The 26,385-nt window shown below is 37.5% G+C and overlaps 2 protein-coding genes across 9 annotated transcripts in view; both read left to right on the top strand.

Moving 5' to 3' along the window:
• Positions 1-8,081, top strand: part of UBR3 (ubiquitin protein ligase E3 component n-recognin 3) — a 103,029-nt gene extending 94,948 nt beyond the window's left edge. For all 8 annotated transcript variants that reach the window (XM_084523320.1, XM_084523319.1, XM_084523322.1 and 5 more), the window contains 6 exons: positions 198-305; positions 834-944; positions 1,743-1,919; positions 3,041-3,250; positions 4,880-5,019; positions 5,606-8,081. In XM_084523320.1, coding sequence (XP_084379446.1) covers positions 198-305; positions 834-944; positions 1,743-1,919; positions 3,041-3,250; positions 4,880-5,019; positions 5,606-5,723 — 864 coding nt within the window. In that variant the 3' untranslated portion in view covers positions 5,724-8,081. The remainder of the gene's footprint in view (positions 1-197; positions 306-833; positions 945-1,742; positions 1,920-3,040; positions 3,251-4,879; positions 5,020-5,605) is intronic.
• A 7,365-nt stretch (positions 8,082-15,446) lies between these two features.
• MYO3B (myosin IIIB) overlaps positions 15,447-26,385 on the top strand; it is a 250,167-nt gene continuing 239,228 nt past the window's right edge. The window contains exons 1-4 of the mRNA XM_084524490.1: positions 15,447-15,867; positions 17,572-17,702; positions 20,415-20,480; positions 20,689-20,728. Coding sequence (XP_084380616.1) covers positions 20,474-20,480; positions 20,689-20,728 — 47 coding nt within the window. The 5' untranslated portion in view covers positions 15,447-15,867; positions 17,572-17,702; positions 20,415-20,473. The remainder of the gene's footprint in view (positions 15,868-17,571; positions 17,703-20,414; positions 20,481-20,688; positions 20,729-26,385) is intronic.

Below are 26,385 nucleotides of genomic sequence, written 5' to 3'. Positions count from 1 at the left end.
GTACTTTAAGTAGCAATTCACATTTCATTGTATGAACTAAACGTGTTCCCCTTGTGTAGAATTAGATTTTCAATTTATTTTAAACATGCATCTTTAAGTCAAAATTCATGAGCTGATTAAAAGGAAACGTACTTCATTGCTCTGCAGAAAATTTTCTCCTTTTTGTGACTTGTGTATTTTTTTCTCCTTATTTTCAGAATACATCCGGTGGAGAAAAATCTTGGGAAGTATTGCTGGGTCATGTGGTTAGTGAGCTGTCTAAGGGGAAGATATTCGAAGAAGGAGAGACTGAAGAATTAACAGTGGTATTGGCAAACCTCTTGGAAATGTATACAGTGTATCCCCCTTTCCATCTCCCATTTAATTCTTTCAGCCTAGTTATTATAATGAGTTTTCTCTGATCTTGCTAAAGATTGCAGTACGACTCTTATTTTCTGGATCAAAGCACATCCCCTTGGGACAGTTTGCTTGTGCAAATCTTTCTTCTAGTAATACCATACAGGGACAATGCTGAGAAAGTTATCGACAAATATTTCTTACAATTGTGTTTTCTAATCATGTGTACAAAATGCCTTTCAGAAACTTCAAAAACTGAACATTTAAGTAGAAAAAATATTGGGGGGGGAGGGGGAATTGAGGTGGGTGTGCAGAGAAACATTTTTTTTCAGATTATTAGTGAAAGAATCAGCCTTTGGAACTTACGTTTGTTTGATGCACTCTGTTTAAGGTGTCCAGTTAAAACTGGAGTATAAATACAGGTTAATACTGGAGTTTCTTTCATAGGAGACAACTTATCCGGGTCAGAATATAGTAATTGCTTTCCTCCCCTCTAGGTAAATCCTGATTCTGTAGAGTGCTATCTGCAACAGTTCTGTCTACCTTTCCTCAGGATCACCAGCCTTCTTCAACACCATCTTTTTGGAGGGGATTTACCTAGCTGCCAGGTACAGACTGGAAGGTGCACACTCACATTTAAAAGCTAGAAATTTTGAAAACAAACAAAACCTTCAAAGGTTGCCTTTTTTTTTCTTCTTCTTTTTCCCATGGCATATATTTTCTCTCCTGAGTGTTTTTCTTTTTAAATCATATTTTCTAGCATTCTTCTGCATCAGTGCAGCATCTTTTTTTTTTTTTTTTTTTTTAGGTCAATTTCCCTGAAAAACAATGTGTATTTATATATATATATATATATTTGTATTTATTTTATTAGGTCATACTTACCTGTTTATGAAATACCAACATAGTTTTAAAGCTTGTGCTGCATTTGCAGAGATCACATAATTTCCACACAGACTGGACTTCAGTCCTGAGTTGCTTAATGTCTGTTAATATTTGGGACGTTATTCTTAGAGACTTTGCATCAGCATACGATTATGTTTAAGCTCCATACATTTTAAGCTGATTCAAATAGAGTTTGCTGCAGATCAACTTCCCTACTTCCTTGCATCACAATTCTCATACCTGAATACCTGAAACTGATAGGAGCCATTTTGGACTTTATTGTGTGATGGTTGTTTGTTTTTATTTTCTGACCAGTTGTATTTTGAGAACCCAATTTGAGGTAATTTGAAGACATGGACTCTTTTCTGTGTGTGTGAAGATGTTCTAACACAATGATGCTAATACCTTTACTGTTGTTATTGGAATAGACACATTTTTTATGTGAACTACATGTAGTTTAATAAACTACAGAAATTCAAAGCATAGGTATTAATTTAAAACTTCTGGTTTTGTATCAAAAGGAAGATGAAGAATTCACAGTTCTTGCAAGCTGCCTAGGTCTATTACCATCTTTTCAGTCATCTGATCAATTCACCAGTGCCTCTTGTCTCAATTGGCCAGTGCCAGCATTTGACATGATATCACAGTGGTGCTCAGAGTTGGCTTCATTTGCAGACAGACATCCAGATCAAGTAAAGGTATGTAGCAAAATTACTTTCAAAACAGTGCTAATGTAGGAACGGTTATTTATTGCTTGTTTCACTGCGTATGTCTTTTCCTTTTGGATAAGGATCTCAGAAGCTGACTCGTAAATGAGAGAGGAATTGTAATCAGAAATGTTAGTGGATATGGACATAAAAAGAAGATGCATGTCAACATTTTAAGTCCACCTCTCCTAAGTTAATGGTGTTAAAGAGCAGGCCAGATGCTTTCCTGGCTCTGCAGAGTGTGTCTGTCTCTTAATATTTCACAGGTGAAAATTATGGTGTTGCAAATGAATATTTGAATACTAAGATTAACCTCGAAATACAGTTGCTGCCAATTGATAGGCGTTTGAGAGAAATTGCAGTGAAACTGTTCTTTTCATGATTGAAAAGGGACAGGTGCTATTCTTGTGAAGAAAGATCCCATCTGACCCTTATGCCCATCAATTATAAAGCCAGTAAGATAAAGTAGGTTGAAGCAAAACAGAGAAGTGTCTTTAAAATAGATAAATAAATTGGACAGCATTTTCAAGAGCAGAAGAGAACAGTTAGGCCTGAAACCAGTATTTACGTAACGCCTGGTTTTCCAAAAAGTTTGGAGTGCTGATCAGTTCTTAATGACCTCAAAATGCACTGCAGTTTTGAAAATCAGGCACATGCCTTCAAGTACCAGTTGCATAGCCTAACTCCAAAACAAAGGAAGGAAGAATTTGTCTAAATTTTATCTAAGAGACAGCTTTCATAATCATTGCCATGGTTTGGCAGTGAAGTTTCTGAGATAAATTTTTGATGCAGATAGTGACCTGCAGTCTTCCCCATAGGCCAATCTTAATCCTCTTTGCTTTAGTTATGAAGGTTTTTTTTCACTTAAAGTGTCATGTTTAGAAAACATACATGGGAAAAGGTTAGCTCTCCTTTTTTAACTGTTAGAAAAGTGACCTCAAGGAGGGTGTTCACCAAGAGTAGTCTACGGTTGTTAAGACACTTCTGAATTTCTCAAACAGAGAAGAATTGAGAGAATTTTAAATGGCATGCTTCCTTTCTTTGGTATTCTTTTCTTAGTTCTAAATAAATTGATGTGTAGAACTCATAGATTGTTCTTATCTTCCTTCTAGGCTTTGCTTATCCAGGAGCCTAAGTGGGACTTGCCACGCCTCCTTCAGTTGCCTGAGAATTATAATACCATTTTTCAGTATTATCACAGAAAGACTTGTACTGTTTGTACCAAGGTTCCTAAAGATCCTGCTGTTTGTCTAGTTTGTGGTACTTTTGTATGCTTGAAAGGACTATGCTGCAAACAACAGAGTTACTGTGAATGTGTACTGGTAAGAGAGAAAGAATTCCAGTTCTGTAATAGGTTCTTACACTGATAGATGATTTTTAACTCCATCACTTAGTCTGGATGTTTTTCTTATAAAAACATGTTTGTATAATGTTGATTGCTCATTTCTGGTAAGATGGACCTAGACTGGATTCTGAAGAGCAACTTTATTAACCTTTTTAAACCCCAAGCCCTATTCGCCTCTTTGAAAAACTCTTAGAAAGCCACTGTGGGCAATGTTGACACATGGTTTTCATTCACAACCTATTGAAATTTGTCTGCATCCAGAATGCTTATGTATCATTTTAGTTTTCCTCTGTTTTGTTGCCTTGATTTCTGTGTACATAAGAATATCAATGTATGTTTGTATTTTTTCTTTCATGGAACGTTTTCTGGTACCTGACTGTCTCCTAGTGATCTGCAGACTATAGCTAAACAAGCATCATTTTAAGGCCTTCAACTTCAAGCCTTTGCTGAAGCAGCAAATTTTTCTAGTCAGCTTATATTTAAGTTCCTTTAGGAACCTGAGTTGGACAGCATCTAGTATCACTTTCCTGTCCATGATTAAGGTTTGCTTTGAGAGCTGTTCTGCTTCCCATCATAGAATAGTTATTAGAAGACTGGAACTACATGGGCTTCACAAAACTGAGGGGAATTTCTTGGGGAGCTATTTACAAATGGGACATAAAATCAAACCCAAAGAAGTTCCATACGGATCTTGGACTTTTCCAAAATTACTTGCGCTCACCTTTTTCTTTTTTCTACTGCTATTATAGTGGAAGAATGAGAGGTGAGCAAAATTTAAAGTGTAAACGTAAGTAACAGTTCAGGTTTTGGCTTCATGCAAACAAAGGTATAAAGAAAAATAATTAAAGATATATTTAAATAATTATGTAAGATTTTAGTCAGTGGGATTACAGCCTCCAATCGTCATAATACTATATGAAAAACAGATTTTTATTGACAAAACAAATTGATTGTAAATGCCACAATCTGTATTAACTAGTAGTGAATGACATTGAAGCAAGCAGGAATGAATTTTAAAAATTAATTATTAGTTTTGTAGAGCTGTAGACTAGATCTGTGAGTGTAGATAGAGAAAGCAAATTCATCTGCAGACACCATTGTAAAAGATGAAATGGGAATTTTTTTTTCTGAATACTTATTCTTGTCATCTGTGCAAAATACTTGCTCATGCTGTACAACAAATACAACACTGTTGAGAATATTTTTTTCTCATTTTTCTTAGGTAACTCTTAATAGGACAAAGAGCATCTTCCAATTTTTAAATCAGACAACCATTTTTGTATCACACAGAATCACAGAATTTCTAGGTTGGAAGAGACCTCAAGATCATCGAGTCCAACCTCTGACCTAACACTAACAGTCCCCTCTAAACCATATCCCTAAGCTCTACGTTGAAGTTGTAATGGCAGCACAAGACACGGACTTCTAGTTTGCTTGGAGAATTTGGGGGCAGGCTATACTTTGTCAGGCTGTTCCTTAGTAAATAACGTGTGTTAGTTTATTTCAAGGAAAACTAGTTACTATTTGGAAAATCTTTTTGTTATAAAACTGACAGTCACTAACTGAATCTTTGTACTCTTCCTTTTCTACATCCATAATATTACAGCATTCTCAAAACTGTGGAGCTGGGACAGGAATATTTCTTTTGATTAATGCATCTGTAATCATCATCATACGAGGTCATCGTTTCTGCCTTTGGGGTTCTGTTTATCTAGATGCACATGGTGAAGAAGACAGAGATCTTAGGTAATATTTTAATTACAAGTGTTTTATTGTTGCTGTTCTGTGTATTATCAACTTTATATAATGCAATATCTGCAGTAACAGATTAAAAATACCTACTTTCCTTGAGGGAAAAACTCCCATTTTCCACAAGTTAGACTGATCTTAGTTTTGGAGGCCCAAATCGTGTAATAATGAACAGAGTAATTGTGTAATCGTGAACATGTACTCGTGAACAGAATTACATGCATCAAGCGCCCACCCAGCAGAAGGATTCAATTCTAAATGTTCCAGCAGGAAACACATCTCTCCCAAATATGAAAATTGTTGTTTGGCCTTCAATCAAACAAAGCAGTTGGTTTCCAATGTAGGAAAGCTATACATACCTGAAAGAACAAGAATTGTTCTCTGAATTCTGCTATCCAAGAGGGAGAAGGGAAAGTACCAGCAGCTATTTTACTAAAAACGAAACCAACAGCCCCTTCACCAATAAAAATGTGTGCTTCCACTGGGGAAAAATATATATACAAATATCCCACGTTATTTATATTAATAATGAAACTTTTCCATTTATTTGATGTATTAACCATTGTTACTGTTTTTTTAACAGGCGTGGTAAACCTCTCTACATATGCAAGGAAAGATACAAAGTGCTTGAACAACAATGGGTGTCTCATACTTTTGATCATATCAATAAAAGATGGGGGCCACATTATAATGGCTTGTAAATGATCATCTTCACACTGTATCGCTGTTACCATGAATGAATGCATCTCGACTGACAATAGCTTTAAATGAGTGCGAGTTCAGCTCTTTGGCTTGGGGTGGAGTGGGGTATGGGCATAAAAGGGAAATGGAACTTGGTCAACATGTGAAATTCTTGCATAATATGCTGCTGTTGCTATTAAATAATGATACAATTTGAAATTAAATCCTCAAAATGGTGTGAGCAATGATTGCACTCAGTAGTCCATTTTTCTTTTGTGTTTTTTTTATTAAGTCCAATATTGTTAAGAAGCACAAGTTTTACTTACAGTTGTTTAGAGGCTCCAGTGCTACCTGTCAAGTTTTAATTTTTCTCTGCGTGGAGTTGAGTTTTTAGCAATTTTTGCTGAAACTGTATATGTGTACTACATCTACTAAATATGTTGGATAAATTTTCTTTGCCTTTCTTGTGTTGATTTGAGGTTTTTGCTTAATATGCATTTGTAATTAGACATGAATTGTAAAATGATTGTGAGACTGCATGATAACAATTGGTCTGAAAGTTGAATTTTAAAAAATATTTCACTTACCACAAGAGGTCTATCGAAATATTTCAGGCATTACTGAAAACTTATGCTTTCTCAGGAATTTCATAGATTTCTTTTCCTCCATAAAATAAATGAAATAGCTGTAAATTAGGTAGCTTATTGTTCTTAATGTAATCCAGAACACACATTCTGTTTTCTCTTCCAGAGATGAGATTTTTTTCTGTATTAATTGAATAAACTGTTAGTGATAACACATACAGAAATTGCTGTATATAGAGAATTTGTATGGCACCCAACATGGAGATCCCAGTTATAAGTGTAATAACCACAAGCCTGCCTACTACAAACTAGATACATGTTTCAGAATGATTGGTTTGGAAATGTGCAGGCTATTCTACAAATCAAACATAATTTTGTATCTTTCCTGCCACTTCAGGAGGTTCTTCCATACTGTATTTGTTCAGAGTAATCACTGTTCTTTCTGCTTGGTTTCCTAAAAAAGGAAACAAACAAACAAAGGACAAAAAGAAACAAAAACAAAAACAAAAAAAACACCAAATGAGAGGTAGTCTATGTGAACACCCAATGCATGTGCAGCGTCACTGCAAGAATGCCAAACTAGTTCATGTTTAGAGGTCTAAAAAAAATAAATAAATATCATGGGAACAGGCATGAATGGGCTAAACCCCACGCTGTGTAAGTAGGCAGGAAAGATCACAGCTAAAATAATGGTTTGTAATATATCGCCACTGATGTTTTCACAGGTGTTGGACATACATCGGCTATTTCAGTACTACCTAGCACTTTTGGTAGTTTTGACTTTCATAGCTTGTGTGTAAAATAAAATTTATATGTGTAAAATAAAAACACCTTATGATAAAACCACATATACACTGAAAACAGTTCCCCAGTGGAAGTCATTATCTAGTGAAAAGTATATAGGGGAAGTAAAATGACTGTATAGCAATCAAAGAGAATGGACAGAAGGAAAAGTGAGTAAATACAATAAGTTTTTCTGGATACCTGCAATTCAAAAACCCCCACAATAATGGATGCTGTTTTTTATACAGACATATAAATATATATATATATTTCAAAAGTATTACAGTACTTCCTGTAAGATTAGAATTACTCTTTCACCAACTAAGCAGTTATGTCTTTTCCAAAATATTACTTTTTTGATACTGTATCATAAGTTCTGCCTGTAATATTTTTGCATTGCTCATTATGAATATCAGGCCATTTTGTAAGTGTGGTTGAAGAACAAAAAGATTCTTTACATCTCCAGCATAACATTATTACAGGGCTAATGAACTTGAGTAATCTGTAGTTTGAAGCTCCAATGTTACATTTACAAGAGATAACGTATCCAGAATTTGATTACTGTGTTCTATTTGAAATGGAACGTTCTCTGGTTGTGCATATGGATGTGAAGTAAAACTATTAGCCTTAACTTTAACATTTGGGTATTTCATAGTGTTTATTTTAGTACTGGTGAATTAGTCACCAGTCAATTTAAAAACACAAAAAAATTACTTTGTTGAAAATTGTACTTGAATATCCTTGCATGCTGCTAAACAAGAATTTTGATTTCCCCCATTACTTTTTTTTATCCTACTTTATTAAGCTAACCTTGAAAAATAACAGGTCCAAACTAGAGTGGCGTGTGTGTATTACTCAAATGTTCTGGTGTGATATCCTGTATGAATGATCATTTAAGTACAGTACATTACTGTAGAATCTAAGTCCATCTTTAAAATGCATCAGAGGACTACAAAACTAGGGATACAGTAATCGACATTGTAAGATATGTTAATAAAAGTCTACTGTCAATCTGTGTGTTGGTGAATTTTTTTCTATCCACCCGTCATCCAAAATACAATCATTACTGAATTCCACACAATAGCCAGGCAGTTTTTTAAATGTCAAAAGTTTAACCATGCAAAGTACTTTCCATAAAGAAAATTGGTATTTTTTTCTTTATTACTTCACATAGTTGTGTATGTTTGATTAACAATTTGGATTAATTTATATTGCTCATAACTACACCACTTACAGTTGTACTTACTTTTATGCCTGCTATTACAGTGTTGCTGCTGCAAAGTGCTAACATTAAAATGCTGAGAAACTGTCCTGGGAAAACAATGCTTGATCTTCTGTCAAATCTGCTTCTGGAATAACTATTACTGCAAAATTTTGAATGGATATATTTGTTTATTAAACCTTTTCTTTTGACCTTTCAGATGCTTGGTGAAGCAGTCTTGTTACTACCTTTGCATAAATAGCATTGGTTTTTAGTGGTGGCTTGAAGTTTTCAGTGAATATTTTCATCACCTCTGCAATAGGAATCTTGAATAACTCACAGTATTGCACAAACAAATTATGTTTTTCCTTCAAAAAGTGATTGTTTTGCTCCAGTATCCAAAAATTGCTGTTTTTTTCTTTTGGAATTTTTACTTTTGGAATCCTGTGAGCTCAGTCTGTGCTGTGTGTATACAGCTGCCAGAGGAGACAGTAAATTACTGTGCAGATCTGTATATGATCTGGTCGTAATTTTCATCTAAACCAGATTCTACAGTCCTGCTTTGGAGTCTATTTTCAAAGGTGAGGCTAATGATGAATGGAGGCTGTCTGAACATTAACCTCAATAAGAATGAAGTGATGCTGTGTGCAGAGTAGGAAAACCACAGGAACAGGCTGACCCTATGTATGGAGATTCACAGCTCTCTATTAAATCAACTCCCAGGAATGACGCAGTGCATGCAATACAAGGAAGCTGGCTGCATAACGGTTCTCTGTTACATGGATTATTCACTGCAGTAAGTGAGATCTGTACTGTTGGTTTGAAAACCCATGCTACATGAATGCCTTCTGGCAGGGTATAGTGCTCTGAGCACCCACTCATGTTTTCCTGGATGGGCGGTTGTTTGCCTGAGCAAGTGCTGTTATGCTGACGAGAGCTCCAACTTCTGCAAGTCCAGCTTTGGGACTTGCTGCTTCTGCCAGTATACCATCCTGTCACTGCAGCTGTAATCTTGCTAGGATGTACTAGCTATTAGTTTCTGCAGATGAATGCGGTTAAGTAGGTAAAGTGTATTCTCAGTGAAGTCAAAGACTTCATGAATTATTAGTTGCATAAACAGACACAATGTTTGAGTAACTAAAGATTCCTTTTAATTAAGGTTTTAGATTCTCCTTAATACTCTATCATTTGTACTTTCTCATCATTAAGAATATTCAGGAGATTTAATGTGGCATGCTTCAAATGCTGTGTTTCTTTTAAATATTATTCAGAAAACACAATTGAATCTTGTTAAATAAATGACAGCTTTTAAAGCTAATCTTACTACCCAAACCCACAAATTTTGCAATGTATGCATATGCACAGTACAGGAAAATGTGATGTGGAAAAAAATGTTTGAAAAGCATTTTAAATTTAGCTTTGAGTCCCACTTAGAATATTTCAAAATGAGCCTCTATAAAAATACCATAATTTGAAAAGCCATTTCCTGTAATTCTGTTATTTGATGTAGAACAGGCCGGTCTCTTAATTTGTGAAAACAGGAGCTGGTTCCATGGAAACCCCTCACATCATAGAGTAGTTTACTACCCAATAAGCAATTTATTATTCCTTTTGCCTTTATCCGTAGTATGTACCATGTGGGTGGTAGACATTTCCACTTCCATTGAGTAGGGAAACAAATGTTTTAAGGACTGGAGCTAAAGTACTATTTTTTTTTTCCCCTTCATTACTTAGCATCATGGAGCAGGAATTTTCTAGGAGAAAAATTTCACCATAGAGTTGAGTTCCCTTAGTCAATTACTTATGCTGCTTATAACGTATGTATATTTTAGCTATCTGAATTGCTTACAGCTCTTCTTGTCTAATACATTTCTCATCACATGATTTCTTTCAACTTTTGCTAAGCTACTCACAAATAAAGTAGATAATGAACCTTTGTCTATTTTTCAGGTGTCAAGGAATGTTTTTTGCACCTGACCTCCCAACAACAAAGGATTGTAAATACACATGTAGGATTTGAGTGAGCAATGGTCCTTTCATGCTTTGTTCTATTTCCATGCTTTTTTTTTGTTTTCATGGTTTATTGCCTCCAATCTCAAATGTTGCCCCTTCCCACAGAGATATTTTGGCAGTAATCAATATCACCAGGAAGTTAAAATTGGTTTGTTTCCCACAGCCAAACATGACGCTAGACATACTTATATCTCTTCAACACCTCTACATTTTTTTCTGCCAGAATCTATTACAAGAAACAAACATTCTGAGAGTCAAAGATGCTTATTATGTTTCATGAGTCTGATACTGTATTTGTACAAGTGATACTTTACAGCACCATAGATGTCATTCAAATAACCTTCAGCCACTTAGCTACTCAGAAATAGCTTATACTTTCATTTTGTCCTTTTTATCCCTTATCAGATTACTTTTTTTAGTCAAATGCCTGATAATAGCAACACTTCATAATAAAAATAAACCGTTCACCTTATACAAAGAAAAGAGTATTAAAAAAAAAAGTAAATGGGCCCTATTAGTCTCAGTCAGTGAAATATCTATCACTGTTTAAATTGTGGGCAGAATTAGTGAATATTACTCGTATGATACAATTTTACAAGTCTCATCAGTCTGAAGAAGTAAGAAATCCAAAACAATCTCAAGCTCAGTTATTTCAGTATGAGTGTATTTCCAAGGATGCTGCATATCTGTTGTATCTGGTCCTCAAAAAAGCACGTCAAAAGATACATTACATTGGTGAATACAACAACGTGGTTCCCCTGGCAACAATAAATAGGAAAAAGCTAAACCCATTCAAATGATTTACCTTTGTAAGCATGTGGCAGCATCGATGGATGTTGAACACTAAGGGAACTCATTAGAAAGACATGGTGCTCTAAGAAGAAATGAGGCCAATAAAGAACTAGATTTCTCTTACCCACCATTGCTATCGATTTGAGTCATATGCTGCATAATTATTTGGAATTTGCATAGATTATTTTAAACATGAAATACTGTCTGATTTTATTTTTTCTTTATGCAGCTTTTTTTCTGTACTACAGAAAAAAAAAGTCTAGGCTTTGGCTCAGTGGGCTGAGAACTCACAGCTTTGTTTTCTTTCAGGGGCCCCAACTGCTGCAGCCTGAACCCTGGGACTGGAGATAGGCTCTTGGACTCTCCCAGGGAGCTATTAGAAACGATAGGACACCACAGTCTCTGCATAGTTCATTTTTTTGTCCTTTTTGCTCTCAGAAATATAGGAATCCTACTCTTAGGCAGAGACACAGATAAGGAAAAGAAAGTAGCAAGCATGATGGGGGAATGTTTCCACGTGAACAACGTAGGATGTGATCTGGAAAAGGAGGCAAGAACTGATGGAGGCAGTGCTTATCCCAAGTTCTCCCCATGAGCAAAGCTGAAGGCTGATGGTAAGATATACATGTGCAGAACTAGCTGAGCCACAGAGTTTGTTTCTTTTCTCCAAGACGGTGGCAATCCTTGAACAAGGATGCATTTGTATTTATTTAAAAGCTGAGAAAGGAAAACTGAAGCAGCACCCACGTGACCTGGTAGGACAAGACAGTATCACACAATATGCATTGACTCAGACACTTACAATTCAGAGTGCTCTATCCAAACTTGCATAGCCAGCATTCAAACTGTCTCAAGGTTTTCATGGAAATAGTAAAGGTTTCAGCAGTGTCCTCAAAATCTTCAGCAACCGTTTCTCCTCTTCAAGCAAACCTGTTTAATATTATTATTACTTTAACATCTCCTTCATCAGTGTTTATGATGTGTGTAGGTTAATGCAACCAAGCATTCTGTTTATAATTGCAAGTCCATCTCTGGCCAAAGAAATATGCATACAGAGATGAACAAGTATTTAAAAACCATGAAGGTCTGACTTCTAAGGGAAATAACTCTAGTGAATAACGCTTGTGTATATCCACTTAAAGATTATATACAACCTATCAGGGCATCTCCATTTCTTAATTACTGAAAGAGTAGGTTTCATTACAATACATTTTATGATTAAAGTATTTCCATTTATAACCTGTTGGTTACATGACTGAGTACCAGTCAGTAATGTATGGCAATTTAACTGTTAACAAATTTGTTAACAAATTCACACATGCATGGAAAAAAAATACTGAAAAATGTGCAGCAACTGAACACATCCATAGAATATACTTGGAAAAGCTCATCAGTTAAATACAGCATTACTTCTTACTGTGAAAAAAATGTTCCATATCCATTCAATTCTATAATATTTTATAACATTTCATTTAATAATAGATTTTGGCTTTTTAGCATCTAACCATGGCCACACAAAATAAGAAATTAAAAGAAATTATTTGATTTTTAAATACGGTCTAAAGAAGGACTAGGAATAACACAATCTCCTGCTGAGCTTGCACTAGACCCATAGTATAATGGATCAATCATCACTGCGCATGTAATCAGAACCATGACAACAATTAAGAGTTGTTCTTTTCTACTGAAGATCTGCAAGCAAAAAAAACCACCAATGGCTGCACTTAAATAGGGCTAGTTTTAGTTCAGCTATGGGATAAACTACATTCATGGAAGCTAGTTTAGGACTGACAACTCTATTTATTACTGCAAACAATAACAATAATAATCTGCTGACAAAGGCAATAAGAAGTGCAGGTACCAGTAAAGAACGACTAAATATAAACCTATTTATCCTGTATAACATTACAAAAATTGAAGGATTATGTGTTCTGAAATTTGTTCTTGCTGAAATGGGCTTGTTAGAATTAATATAACATTTTGTTTGGTTTTGATTTGAACTTGTATCTCTATTTGCCTTTTCAAATTCCTTATTAATTTATTTGTGAAATTCATGGATGACTCTACTGACAAGTTGTGAATTCCAGTTTTACTGGAATGAAGCTACTGCAATGAAAATTGCTGCACTGTGGAAAACCATTGTCTGTTGGGAAATCTACCACATGACATGAAGTCTGCAAGCACACCACTCATGTAGCTCCAGTACAGTGTAGTTACCCATTGTGACTGTACCCTCACTGTAAACAGGTATGTTGAACAGTCTGGTAGTGTTTGGAAACATTCTAGCTGGCATGCAAGTAGCTAGTGAAAATATCATCACCAGAACAAAGCAAGCTGGTAAATTCTAGAGATGGAAAAGGGGAAAAAGAAAAAAAAAAAAAGATTAAGATTAGGATGACTATGGATGAGCTTTTGTAACAGAGCTCAGAAAGGTCTAGATTTTATCAGCCAGAAGACTGATAATCAGGGAAGTTTCTGTAGTTCAAAACCAACACATAAACTGTGAGAGAAATCTAGGAATACCCAGAACTCCTGAATTTTGTAATTCTTGAGAATCCTAAAGAAAGACGTAAAGATTATTACATGTAGATGTTATCTTTGCTTGAATATAGCTTGATTCTTACGCAAGACAATAAAGAGCAATGATGTTTTAGAACTTACTGCACAGCTGAAAGGGATGTTTTTGTATGTTATAACTTCTGTAGACTTAGGGCATGTAGGATAAGGGCATTTGGATCCCCCTTAGACAAGCCTCCTGGCTGTCTGAGAGGGTCAGCTTGACTAGATGCGTGAGCTGTCTGTTACTTGTTATTATACCATTTATATAATTTATACTACAGGAGTTTTGCAACTGTGGACAGAGAAAATAACGGCTTGTGATGAAGGTTTTTGCGTACACCAGTGTACAAGAATTCAACAAAACAACAGTAATATGAAAAGGAGCATTGCTCAGCAAAGCTTCTTGAAGACTGTCACATCACCTCAGTTTCATTCTAATGCTGCCATGGGCTAAATTCAGAGAAAATGCTGATAACCTATGTTCCTATCTGAATCAAGGTTTGCCTTCGGTTACTTTCAGTTTTGCTAAAGGATTATTTTGTATTAGCTTACTAGGATGCAAGAAAAATGTGTGTGGATAGGATTACAAAGCTCAGAACCTTCTAATCAAGAGAAAGGATTTTAAAAAAAAGTATTGTCAGAATGATGACAATTCACTGTTAGAAACTATTGGTCTGTTAAATCAAAATTGGTGCAGCAATTGAGAAAGGGAGTGCAGGAAGAACCTATTATTTATTTATTTTTTTTAATTAAAAATATGACTTACAGACTCCTTGTTAGTCCAAGGAAATAGAGATGAGAGCCAATACAGCGCTTTCACATTTACAGTTATATTGGATGCTGGAGTGAGCCAGACCTGACTGAAGTTGACGAATACAGTAGTTGCTCTTTATTCATAACAGAATAATTAGAATGATAGGAATTGTCACCCAAAACACAGACCCTGGAAACGCAGAGCTGAACTGCATGTTTTTGACTATGAAAATAGGTCTGCTCAGTTTATGGATCTCTAAGCATGTGAGACAGATTAAAAAAAACACCCTGTGGAAGAAGCAGAGGGTGGTTGCAATTAGCTGGCAAAATGGTTATGCTGAGATTGGTAGGGGAAGGCGAGCAAGGAGCCCTGGGGACATGCTGGCTTGAAAAAAAGTACTGGCACACTGAGAGCAATTGAACAGCCTCCTGTTTGTTTGGTTTTTCAAACAAGGAAAAGTGTATCAGCGTACCTATCCGAATTTCTGCTGATCAGGCAACCAGAAATAATCTGAAAAAATGACCATGGCTAAGCCCCAGTACAGCTATGCATAATGGGCTCAAAGATAAGAGGAAAGCTTTATAAGGCATTTCTTTCACCGGAACAACTTCCCAAAGCGCAGAGGGACCTGTGCTCTCTGTTTTGTTTTGGGTAGTGCAGCAGACACAGAGAATACCACGGTGTTTAGTAAGTGTCACTGAAAGAAATGCAAAACTATACATTTATACGCATTTCTTGCTCTAACTACTTCTTTAAGACCTCACTAAACATCGCTTTTCTCTTACGGTGTTTAATCGACCTTTCCTGAGAGCCCCCTGGCCCTTACCGCGCTCCGCAGCCATTACCGCTCTGAGGTAATTTCCCGCCCAAAGCCGCGGGGCCTCAGCGCAGCCCCGGCTGCGGCCAGAGGCGGGAACGCTCCTCCCGCCTCGGAGCGGGGCGGCCCCGGCTGCGCCTCGCAGCACCACGACTCCCCTCACCTGTGTGAGGCGAGGCGAGGCGAGGCGGGGGGATGCGAAGCTCCGCTCCTGCCAGCTCCTCAGCCCCGCGGGGCCAGGGATGGGGCGGTGGGAGCGGGAATCGCGCCTCAGCGGAGTCGGGCTTCGAAATGGCGGCCGCCGTGTGCCCCGCAGTGCGCTGGCGCTGCGAGCCAGGCTGGGGCTGTGGGCTCTGAGGTAACCCTGAGGGGGCTGCGCCGCCAAGGCTCGGCCCTGCCGCCGGCATCTTGTTTTTACCCCGGTGCCCTCAGAAGGCCGCGGCTCTGCGGCGGTTGCGCAGGTAGCTTGCCCCTGCAGCTGTCAGTTTTCCAAAATGTATATGAAAGCAATACTCGAATACAAAAGCCCTCCGTGGTTTCTACAATCTGAGAAGTAAGTGTGACAGGAGTCAGGCACATCAGGGCAAAGCCATGAACAACTGAAGAAACGTACACGTTCCCTAAGTACCAAGGCAGGCCCGACTTGCTCTAGAGCACTTCTGTGAGTGACCTGCTACGTACTAATGAACTGTGATATGGTTTGCAAGTAGTACAATATTTGTTTCGTTCCTTTAAACTGATACATGTGTATTTTTCTTCCTCCCTGGTATGTAGACAGGTAATTATTTAAGAAAAGGTAACATCTTCAGGCAATACTACACGCAAACTGAGAACCTATAAAATATCTTTTTAGTTACTTCTCTAAACATTCCGTTCTGTATAAATACAAAATAGTTTTTAGTTTTAATATTTAAAAGCTAATTATTCACTTCATTCTTCCCTTCAAAATCTCCATTCTAAAATTCCAATTTCATTGCATATTGAAAACCAAGGATCAGTATTTTGTTTTGAGATACTTTGAAATAATTAAGTTAAAAGCTATTCCTGTATGAAGATGTTTATTACTGGTTAAGCGTCAGCAAACCAGATGTAGTTACTGAGGTTTTTCTGGCAAAAACAGTGAATTGGTTATATCTTAACTAGCTGTTGAGTCTTGTGGAATGTATTCTGAAAATACGTCAAACCTATTTTTTTTTTTTTTAGACCCTAGAATTAAAGTCCACCTCAGAATTAAAGTCCACTTAATTCCTGATGTATGATTTCACACTAATGCATTATTTTTTCTGACGTCATATCCTTACATCCTGTAGTGTTAATTCAAGTCAATATAGGCTATTGGCAGTATAGCATATTAACTAAAAATAGAAGAGTTCACCCAAGTTCTGTTCCAACAATAAAAATGTGACTAGCACAAAGCAGACCAAGTTTGCTCCCAGGCTAATATTTTCATATGGTTGTCTGTCTAGAAGCAAGGTGATTACAGGTTACAGGTACAAGCCAGGTCAGACTCTTTTGAAATTAAAGGTCAGTTTAAGTGCAAATGGATCAGTGCAGAAACAGGGAAAATACGAACTTTTTCACACTCTTGCGTTGATGCTTGCTGCACATGGTGCTCCGTGCTTAAGCGCCTATAGGAATATTATCTGCAGTGATACACTGTTGTGCACTGGAGAGCGAGGACAGCTGTATGATTCCTTCCTCAGACCTGTGTGCTGTCCTGTTGATGTATGTGCACAGTAAGTGATTTTTCCAGTATTGTCCAAAGAAGAAACATACCTGTATTCTTGGCTTTATAACTACAGGGATGAGAGATTTAGTGGAAGCACAGTAGCTGTTCAGTTGCTTTAAGAGCTGCCAGGACCAATTTTGCAGTGTTTTTGCCAAATGCATTCAGAATAAAAAGTTCAGTGGACAAAGACAATGATTCTTGCTGTGCTAATGGCTGGAGCAGCTCACTAACAAAGGACTCCTGAGTGCAAGCTTGTCCTGAGAAAGAGAAACATTCTGTATTGCAGAAAAACAGAGCCTTTACCAGCCTTCTGCCACAGAGGAAGTGAAGGAGAAGAGAATAACGAACAGTGTTTGTAGACTGTGCAGTGAGTGCTATGAGGGTCATCAAAGAATGTTTATCTTCAGGAAAGTGTTTTGAAATACTGAAAATTCTGGTATTGTTTTGCTTTTGTTCTGTTTAAGAAAAATCGTCCAGTGATTATTTTTTTTTTTTCTAGCCATAGTTTTAAACTGTCATTTGAACAGCACTTAGCATGATACTGTGTGTTTGTAGCTGTAGCTTCTCTTCTGTGTGTTTGTAGCTCTAGCTTCTTTTCTGTTAGTTCTTACAACCTTACTTTTTCTTCATTTCTAGAGGTAAATTCCTGTGATCTAATCCAAGCAGATACAAGAGAGAGAAAGTGTGATGAGGGGAGAGCCTAAGGATTAGCAAGATAAAAGAAGGGAGAAAAAAACCTCATACAGACCCCCAAGCAAACTGGACAGGTGAGTAGTTTTTAGTAGTAGGGCATGTATAATAAAAACATCTTGGAATAAGGGAAGAGTTAAAGCTGCACATGACCTTTTGCGTCTTTCATTGCTCCTCCTGTTCTTATAGACACTACTACTTCATTGGTCAGATTACGAGGAGAAAGTGTAAAGCTGTGGAAAATGTCTTGTTTTTTGCCAGTTTAGCATGATGGCTTTATGGTTGATGACAATTAAAGTAACTGAAATCAATTTTCTTTTCCTCTGTCCTGTGCTGGTGGTAAAATATTGACTGTGGAGGGAGGTGAGTGGTACATTGGTGAATGTGCTCAGCATACCAGAGGTAATGGCATAATTACAAGTATCAGTTCAGGCAGCTGTTTGTCTAACATTCTGCAAGGACGGTGTATTTTTTGGCTGAGCATGGACCTTTCTCACTGTACACACAGTTTCTGTGGTTCACAAGAAAATTCCATCTCCGTCTGTCTTCTACTCACACCACTACTACTGCAGGAACTATTATGGATCATTTACCCCTCAAATTCACACAGTAATGCTTACATTAAGTCCATCAATTTTTGTGGTAAGCAACCTGGAACACTTAAAAGGGGTGTAATTTCCAGGGACTCGGAGTTCTTAGTTGAAAGCTTCAACAATATATTAAGCTGTTAATTTTGCTGAAAAAATCTGTTTGTTTTTAATCTGCAGTGAATTATTATGCCCACATTGTGTGTAATAACTGAAAACTATGTATTCTGTAAAACAGATAGTACCTGTATGAATAAATATACACTTCCTATCTTTTATTTAGCAGGGTTTTACTCATAGGAAGCAGAACTGGTTATTCAGCTTACGTGTGTCTGAATGTGAGAGGCAGCCATTTGACGGACATTCAAGCCTGGGATTCAATTTGTCTCTTGGGTGTTCATACATGTGTGCTGATGCCGCTTTCCAGTCTTGCTTTTATTTATTTTTTTTTTTCCATAGGCGGCACTTCTAGGTCTGAATTTTACTAGTTATACCTAGTTATATATACCTGTTATACTTGTTATATAAAAAAAAAATTCTTCATCATATCCCAGTTTTAGTTTCTCCTTCTTATCTTCTACATGTACTTTTCTCCTGCTGATTACACTCCTGCTTTGTTTATCATATAATTCAATCTTACAGATCCTTACAGTTTGTTCCCATTATATCAAGTGTCTCTTACTGTGTCTGTGAAGCTCTACATATTTCCACCATTCCTATTTTACTTTCTTTGTCTCAGTTTCATGTTTCTCCCCTTCAGTACTTTGTCTTATTACCCACAATTGCTTTTTTCCTTTTTCTCTGAAGTCTGTGAGTTTTCTCTGAAGTCTGCGAGACTGTTAGTGTTAGGTCAGAGGTTGGACTCGATGATTTTGAGGTCTCTTCCAACCTAGAAATTCTGTGATTCTGTGAGTTGTACAGACTTCCTAAAGTCACTGCAATATGTTACTTACTGTTTCCTCTCAAATACAAACTTTTTATGTCCTATCTACTAAATGTGTAAGAAACGCACTTTGCCTTATTCTTGATTCTATTTTTGTTCTTGTGCTTTGGGTACCCAGAGTAGACTTTTTGGAAATAATACTTGACCAGGTGATAAAACAAGCTTGTGCAGAAGCGAACCCAGAGCACGGTATAAGATAGAGCAGCGATTTTCAATAGGGGGAAGATACTTAAATAGAGAAAGCAAGTTGAGGCTCTCAGTCCCAGTTGCACAGAGGCACTGAGTTGCTTCCCTCATATAGACAGAGTTTCAGGTATGGCCATTTCCTCAGAGTTGCCCATCTCCTGGCTGCACATACTGGTCCTGTGTTCTCATTGCTGTGAGTTTCAGTCTGAATGTCCAACTTCCATGTTAATATTCACAAGCCCTGTGTCTCATGCCCCTAGAATTAGGAACCTGAGTTTCTGAATAGATAAGGTCACTTCCTGAAAGCTGTGCTGATCATTAGAGTGTGCTGCACGGCACTGCAAGTATTAATAAGAATTCTGCAGAACATAATACAGAAGAACTAGAAAATTCCCTTGAGAGAAGAAATTGATGTCAATTTTTTCTTTCATCCTGGCAAGGCTTCTTATGTTGGTTGCTACTTTCTAATTGCTATCAGCAGTATCAAAAGACACAAAGTTATGTTAGAGAACTTTCAGCCTTTGCCGAGAAATCATTGATTTCATTCCAGCTGTGCCATATTCAAAGTTAATTGGATGACCCAATTTTAAACCAGAAATACTGTATGAACTTAGAGACTGTATCGGTGCAATTATCAGCTGCTTGAAGAGCACATCTATGGTCTTAGGTACAAAAAAGCTGGAGGCCAAAACACAGCGTTGGAAGCACATTAGCTGCTAATGACTGAAGAGAGGCGACTAGGGGAATGGGAACGTGGAACGTATACAACAGCCATATAATAAAAGTCAGCCATTTCCATTATAGTCAAATTCCACTTTGTAAGAGATTACTATGAAAATGATTTAGAGAACTGTGTTCATTGTTAACCCTGCACTGCAGTAAAGCATCGTGCTGCTTCTTTCCATGTGCCGCCATATATTTGAAATAGATCAACTGAATGAGCATTCAGGAAACTCTCTTAAGTTCCCTTTACAAAGTAAATCAGGCTATAAGTTTTGGATTTCTGTTTCATTCATCATGTGCTTGAGAACTCCTCATGTTCTTGTTAATAATTCAGCCTTCAACCGTTCTAGGTTTATTGCTCAGAGGGACAGCACCTTTTGCAGAGTCCAGCATATGGCCACCAGGAGCTATGTCAGGTAAGGATGCAAACTTTAATTTTTCACCTTATTCTCTTTTATTGTTAATAGCTTTGTAACAGAACCGTACTGCATGCAATCAGGCTCCTGTATATCAACAGCTGTTTGCTGGGGTAGCCTGTTACTTTGAAATAGCTGGAGAAATGCCAAAGATCTCAAGTGTCTTGAAAGCTGTCAAGCTTTTACTTTTTCTTGTTTGTTGTTACAGCGTCTGAGAACTCAGCAAGTCCTGAAGCAAACTGGATTAGGTAAGAAAGAATTTTTGAACTTAATCTCCTATGGCATCTTTGTGAAAAACAAATGTATTGTGTTGTTCTGTCTCCCTTCCCACAAAATAGATAAGTCCTATGTGATACTACTAATAGATAAGTCCTATGACATACTAATGTGTCATAATTATATTCCAGATGGGCAGCTAGTATCTATGAGGTTTTGCTCTGCTTGCAGCTGTATTTCTTAACCTTTATTTATTGATTGATTTATTTCTCAAGCAATGAAACTAAAACTATCAAGCTAGGCAAAATATCTGACTCCCAGGTTCATTGTAACACCAAGTCCATAGTGAGAGGACTAATACATTGCTCACTGAAAACATGTATTCAAAATAACATTGGTTACTGACTCTGCTTTGCATCTCAGTGCGGCCTTCATGCACTTAAGGCAGCACAACTGTATTTGACTCGGGTTGCATTAGAAGTGTTAATCCCATTCTGTAACATTCCTGAAGGGTAGAACTGCCCTTGTGATTGTGGTCTTCTTGTTCAGCTACTTCTCTTTCTACTCCTGTTCAGAAACTACTTGCTAAGCAGAGACTTTTGAACTGTATGGTACATGGCATGATGAAATACAGGTCTCTGTGGCTGGAAAAAATCTTAGTTGTATTTCTGAGGGAAGTCTTCAGCCTCATCTTGGAGAGAAACTACAGTGTTTAATTTCTGCAGGCTTTACCTGTTAGTTTTCTTCAAAGGAATGATTGTTATAAATCATACCTTAACAGCTGCTAGTCTTGAGTTAGGAGTTTGTAGTGTTGATGTTTTTGATGATGGGTAGTGCCTACAGTATTGGAAACGGAATAAGCTTTTGCAACCTTAATGCTATAAGGAAGAACGGACTGTGAAGAATGCAGCCTGTACTGCTTTCATTATACCTCCTGCCTGGAGAATCGACTCATAGCATGTTTTTTTCCTGTTTTAGTTCTTTGCTTAAAAAAAAAAAAAAAAAAGAAAAAAAGGTAGCTTACTCCCCCATCAGGATTCATGGCTACATCAGTGTCAACCTATTGTGAAAAGAAACTCACAGGTTGAATAATATTTATTTTTAAAGAAAAATCAGTTTACTGAGAATATTAATGCTGAAGGCATCACAGGTTCCAACTAAGGATTTGCATATATAAGTGTTAAGTTAAAGATCTTGCATGCTTATATGCATGTTGGTAGTGACAAGAGTAGCTCTTTCTGAGACATTGTGGTAATGGAGCTAATAACAAAACAGTTGGTGCTGTCACACTAAGGTGATCCTCACTCTTGCAAGACAAAATATACTTAGATTAGCACAAAACATTAGCAAAATATAGTTAGATTTTTGCAGGGGTAGGCACTTATCCATGTATATAAAAGATCTGATTCCTGTTAGCCAGCAGATGCCTCTGTCTTTGACAGAGCTGTCTTTGCAAGATTTGTAAATCAGTAAATCAGTAGAATGCACATTGATATGCACTATATGCCATGGTTCCCTCTGCAAAATGCTGTGTGACCTGCAAATGTATAAACACTCTGGGGGCTAGGTGGAAGATCTTGGAGTGATGAAATGATACCTTTGGGTAAGACTGCCCTAACACCTATGGATTGCTGTAGTACCATGTGAAGCCCTTACTTTGTCCTTGACACAGTTCCAGCTCTGTCATGGAAGCTGCTAGCTGTTAAGTTGTGCCTTGTCTGTGCTGCCTTCCCAGCTTTTCCCCATTCTTGCCATTGGACTCAGGTGTGGAAGTCTCAAAGAGTCCACTAACTGTAGTCTCCTTGCACCAGGTGTGTTATTTTCTGCAGTGGACTGTCAGGAGACAGAAGGTTTTTGTGGAGCAGTTCCTTAGGAGGGCTCAGGATCCCTAACAAACAGCACCCTGTGAAGGCCTTGGTAAAGGCTTTGTAATGTCGCGTTGTCAGGGAAGTGTCCTGCAAAGGGTCCTCCTCCTTAGGGTTATAAAGACCTGAGGGTCAGTCCACAGAACACACCAAGACTCTTGCTGGTAGAAGATGGTTTGCCTTCAAATGCTCAGCAGCTTACCCCAGGTTCTGTTGTCTCATCAAAACATTTGCTTTAAAATTGACTTTGAGGAGATTAGCCAGCAAAACCTGGAGGTATAGGGTGAGATATGTCGTTTTATAGGTTTCTGATCTCTAATTATATCAGCTAAGTAGTCTAGATACTGCCTATGTAACCGTCATCTAGTTACTTCACTTGTCATGGAGAAATCCTGTCATCTTTGTATCATGTCCAAACAACCTGTCACTGACCTATTTGTTATTTGTTTGCAAAAGCTGTTCTGAAAGGAAAAGAAAAAAATTAAAAGCCCCAACTTCTGTTATTCAAAGTATGTGATATTTCTGTTGCTAACATTTTTCTTCTGTGTATGGAATAAACTCAGACTGGTTGTGTTAACTAGACCAGGAGAACTAAAAAGCTTAGAATGGGATGGCAGTTTTCTTGTCTCCTTGTACATTTTTCACACTGTGTTTTAAACTTCCTGGAGGACTGCATGATAGATGCAATTAATTCCACCTCATTTGTAAGAAGAGGGCATGTTTGGTGCACATCTTGTTGTCTTCACTTATTCTCCCACCGTTTCTGTCAATAGTTACATGGGTGATCTTTATACTTCATGTGCAGCCTGTGAAGTGGATATAAAGACCTGTCAGACTACCTTTTCTAATACATTTTCTTCCGAGGAAACAAACCTAACATAAATGTCACCTGCAGTATGAGCAACTGTAGCAGATGAAGCTTTGAATTAATGGCTCTGAGAAGCAAGCCAGGGGAGATTATGAAAAGAGATAAATACAGTAGGTATGCTACAAGATTCAAAACATTTTCTGTGATTAAAAAGGACTTCAAGAAAGAAGAGTGTATCTTCAAAAAGTTACAGAGTATTTTAAAAGAACCCATCTTTAGATTGTTGTGCTCTTGGAAACCTGTTCAAAAATTATTTGTATTACATTTACAGCAGAAAATTCCTCCATTCATTTAATTGATTTTTTTTTTTTTAGCTGTGTGGGTCTTTCTTTTGAAAAAAAAATACTTTGAATATACTACTTTAAATTTGCTTGCAAAAGGTACATAGAATGATGCTCCATGTTTCATGGCAAGATCCTTGTCTTCATGAAAAATGATCATAAAACTAAACTGTCTGCTGTGTGGAAGATCATGTATATTGTGATCAGATGTAGAGGAAGGACCAGTGTTAGTGTCAAAGAAGTGACTAAGTTTAGCAACTGATAATAAATAGAAAGGTTAATGCAGCTCCCCTGCTGGTGTTCCTGTCATAGGTGCAGGGAACTGAGGCAATTTATGCTAGCAGAAGGTTTGGAGGGTCTGCAGAAACATCTAATAATAAACTAAAGGAGATGAGCAGTGAATCGTGTAAATAGGGTAAGTTGCTTTTCACTAGTGGTAGTTTGGACTCTTTCTAATTTCAACAGTGAAGGACTATCACGACTGACAGTAATCATATATATGCCATAACACAGAGAAACTGGCTGCCTTAATAGCTTGATAAAAGGCATTTATGGTGGCATATGATTGCAGCCGAGAGCCTCACTGAATTCAACAGCACTGTTGAGACAACATGCTTAGTTTCACACCCCCTCATAGCAGCTAAATAGCCACTGTGAAATGAACACCTTCCTTTGCCCAGTTGTTGAAAGGCATTTGGAACAAAGAATTAGTCTACCCTCTGTGCAGGAAGAAGACAGGCTGAAAGACTGGGCATGCATGTAAAACGAATGCTAAGAATACAGTTCAGAGTACTTGTTAAATCAGATAATGCCCTTAAAGTTATAAACAATTGTGGCAGAATTGTGTCCCTCCCCACCCCACCCTGCTGTTGTCATAAATTATGATGATGCTTCCACATGTGAAAGTCAGAGTTTCCAGGGGCATGTCTTTTGCAAACTGATGAACTCCACAACAATCAAAATGGGAAAAACAGTGTTTTAGCCTTCAGTGCTAAATGTTCAATGAGGCTGCAATGCTGCTGCTTCCTCAAAGCACTGTTCTTGGTCCAGAAATCTTAAGGCTTCCTCAGATTTGCCTTCCCATGCTGCAGTCATTCCTCCTGATTATTGGCAAGGTGCTCCTGAAGTGGGAAGTAATGGAGTGGTTCTAGCTGCCAAATATGAGTCAGTTCCAATTTTCAGAGTTCTCTGGAGAACGTTAGTCATAGCTTCTATTTGATTGGCAGTAGGAGCTCTCTCTGTTGTCTGATTGTCCTGTACTTACTGCTGATAACCTGTGCATATACAAACTCAGGCATTTCGGTAGTTTCTGTTCAACTCTTATTTGCATTTTACTGCAAGTTGACTGAAAGAAAATAAAGGAATATTAATCTTTTGGGAAGAAAGAACTACAAACAGCTCCTCAGGGAGCACTGACAGAAGCTCTGATGGCATACACATAAGGCAGGAGACTGGAAGTATAATCTTAAACCACGGGGAACTGGAAACCCTCTGGGACTGAGAACCAGCCATCAGCACTACTCAGTGAAGCAACATGGAGGCTGTAAATGAGGTGTTTGAAAGTCAGGAATCTGGTAGTAGAGTGAGAGCTGCTGAAGCGGCTGAAGAACAATCCAGCAATCAGCACTATAGCTCTGTGAAGGCTCAGTAAATGATTTTTTACATGATGGGGCTCTGGAGGAGGTCCTTGCTGTAGTCGCTCTTAGAGAGTGAAAGAATTCAGTGCATGAATGTTTTCTAGATCTATAAAATCATACTTTTCTTCTGAAACAGGTTTGTTTCTGGTCTGCCCCGCTGTTCCGCCACCCCACCCCCCAAGCATGCTCGTACAGTAACTGGGAATTTCACTTGCCTCTTTTTTCTCATTATCCAGTTGGTCTCCATGCTTGCAATCTTTCATAAGAAGGGCTATGTTGGTTATTCTCCCCAGTTACCCATGTGCTCTTCATGCTGTTGAAATGAGATGGAAAGACGGTTTTTGTCTGAGCTCAAAACTTACATTTTTGCATGAATGTGTTTTGGTCATATTTCAGGTTCATTTTCCAACCTGTATATCTTCTACAAACATAGAAAATTACCAGAGGAAAGATATTCTTTAAAAATACAAAATTTAAAATGATCATTTGTAGGCAGTTTTTATCATTTTGTGTATTTAGTTTCATGCCTTTAGGACTACTAGGAGTGGTAGTTTTACTGTATAACATCTTGCTTCTGTTTTGGTATAAATATGAGTGTACAGATCTTATAAAATTTTGTGACTTTCAATAGTCAGTGAATTTGAGGGAATATATGAATGGTTCTGATACTAAGTAGGTTAGTGTCATGTGAATTCCAGTTAGGAATGTTAATCCAATATTTACTATGATTTTTTCCTCTAAGAACTCAGCTTTTTTGTCCTGCTTTCCTGTCTGCTTTTCTGTTCTGAATGCAGCCAGTTACAGATACATACTCTGTCCTAAAACAAGTAATTAAGTAAGGGGTAGTAGTATGGGAAAGCTACATCCAGTGATTCTTCTGTCTGTACATCAGTATCTGTATATCAGTAAAAACTGTCTGGAGTGCAGCCTCAAAGTAACATGAATATCTGCCAAAAGAAATTGTGAGGATTAATGCTACTGGGACTATTTCTTGTAAGGATACCATGAACATTGTACATAGATCTGTGGTCTAACCTG

The sequence above is a fragment of the Aythya ferina genome, assembly GCF_964211825.1.
Source record: "Aythya ferina genome assembly, chromosome: 6".
Classification (NCBI taxonomy): Eukaryota; Metazoa; Chordata; class Aves; order Anseriformes; family Anatidae; genus Aythya; species Aythya ferina.
The sequence above is the reverse complement of the archived record's forward strand: the minus strand, read 5'-3'. Positions and strand labels throughout refer to the sequence as shown.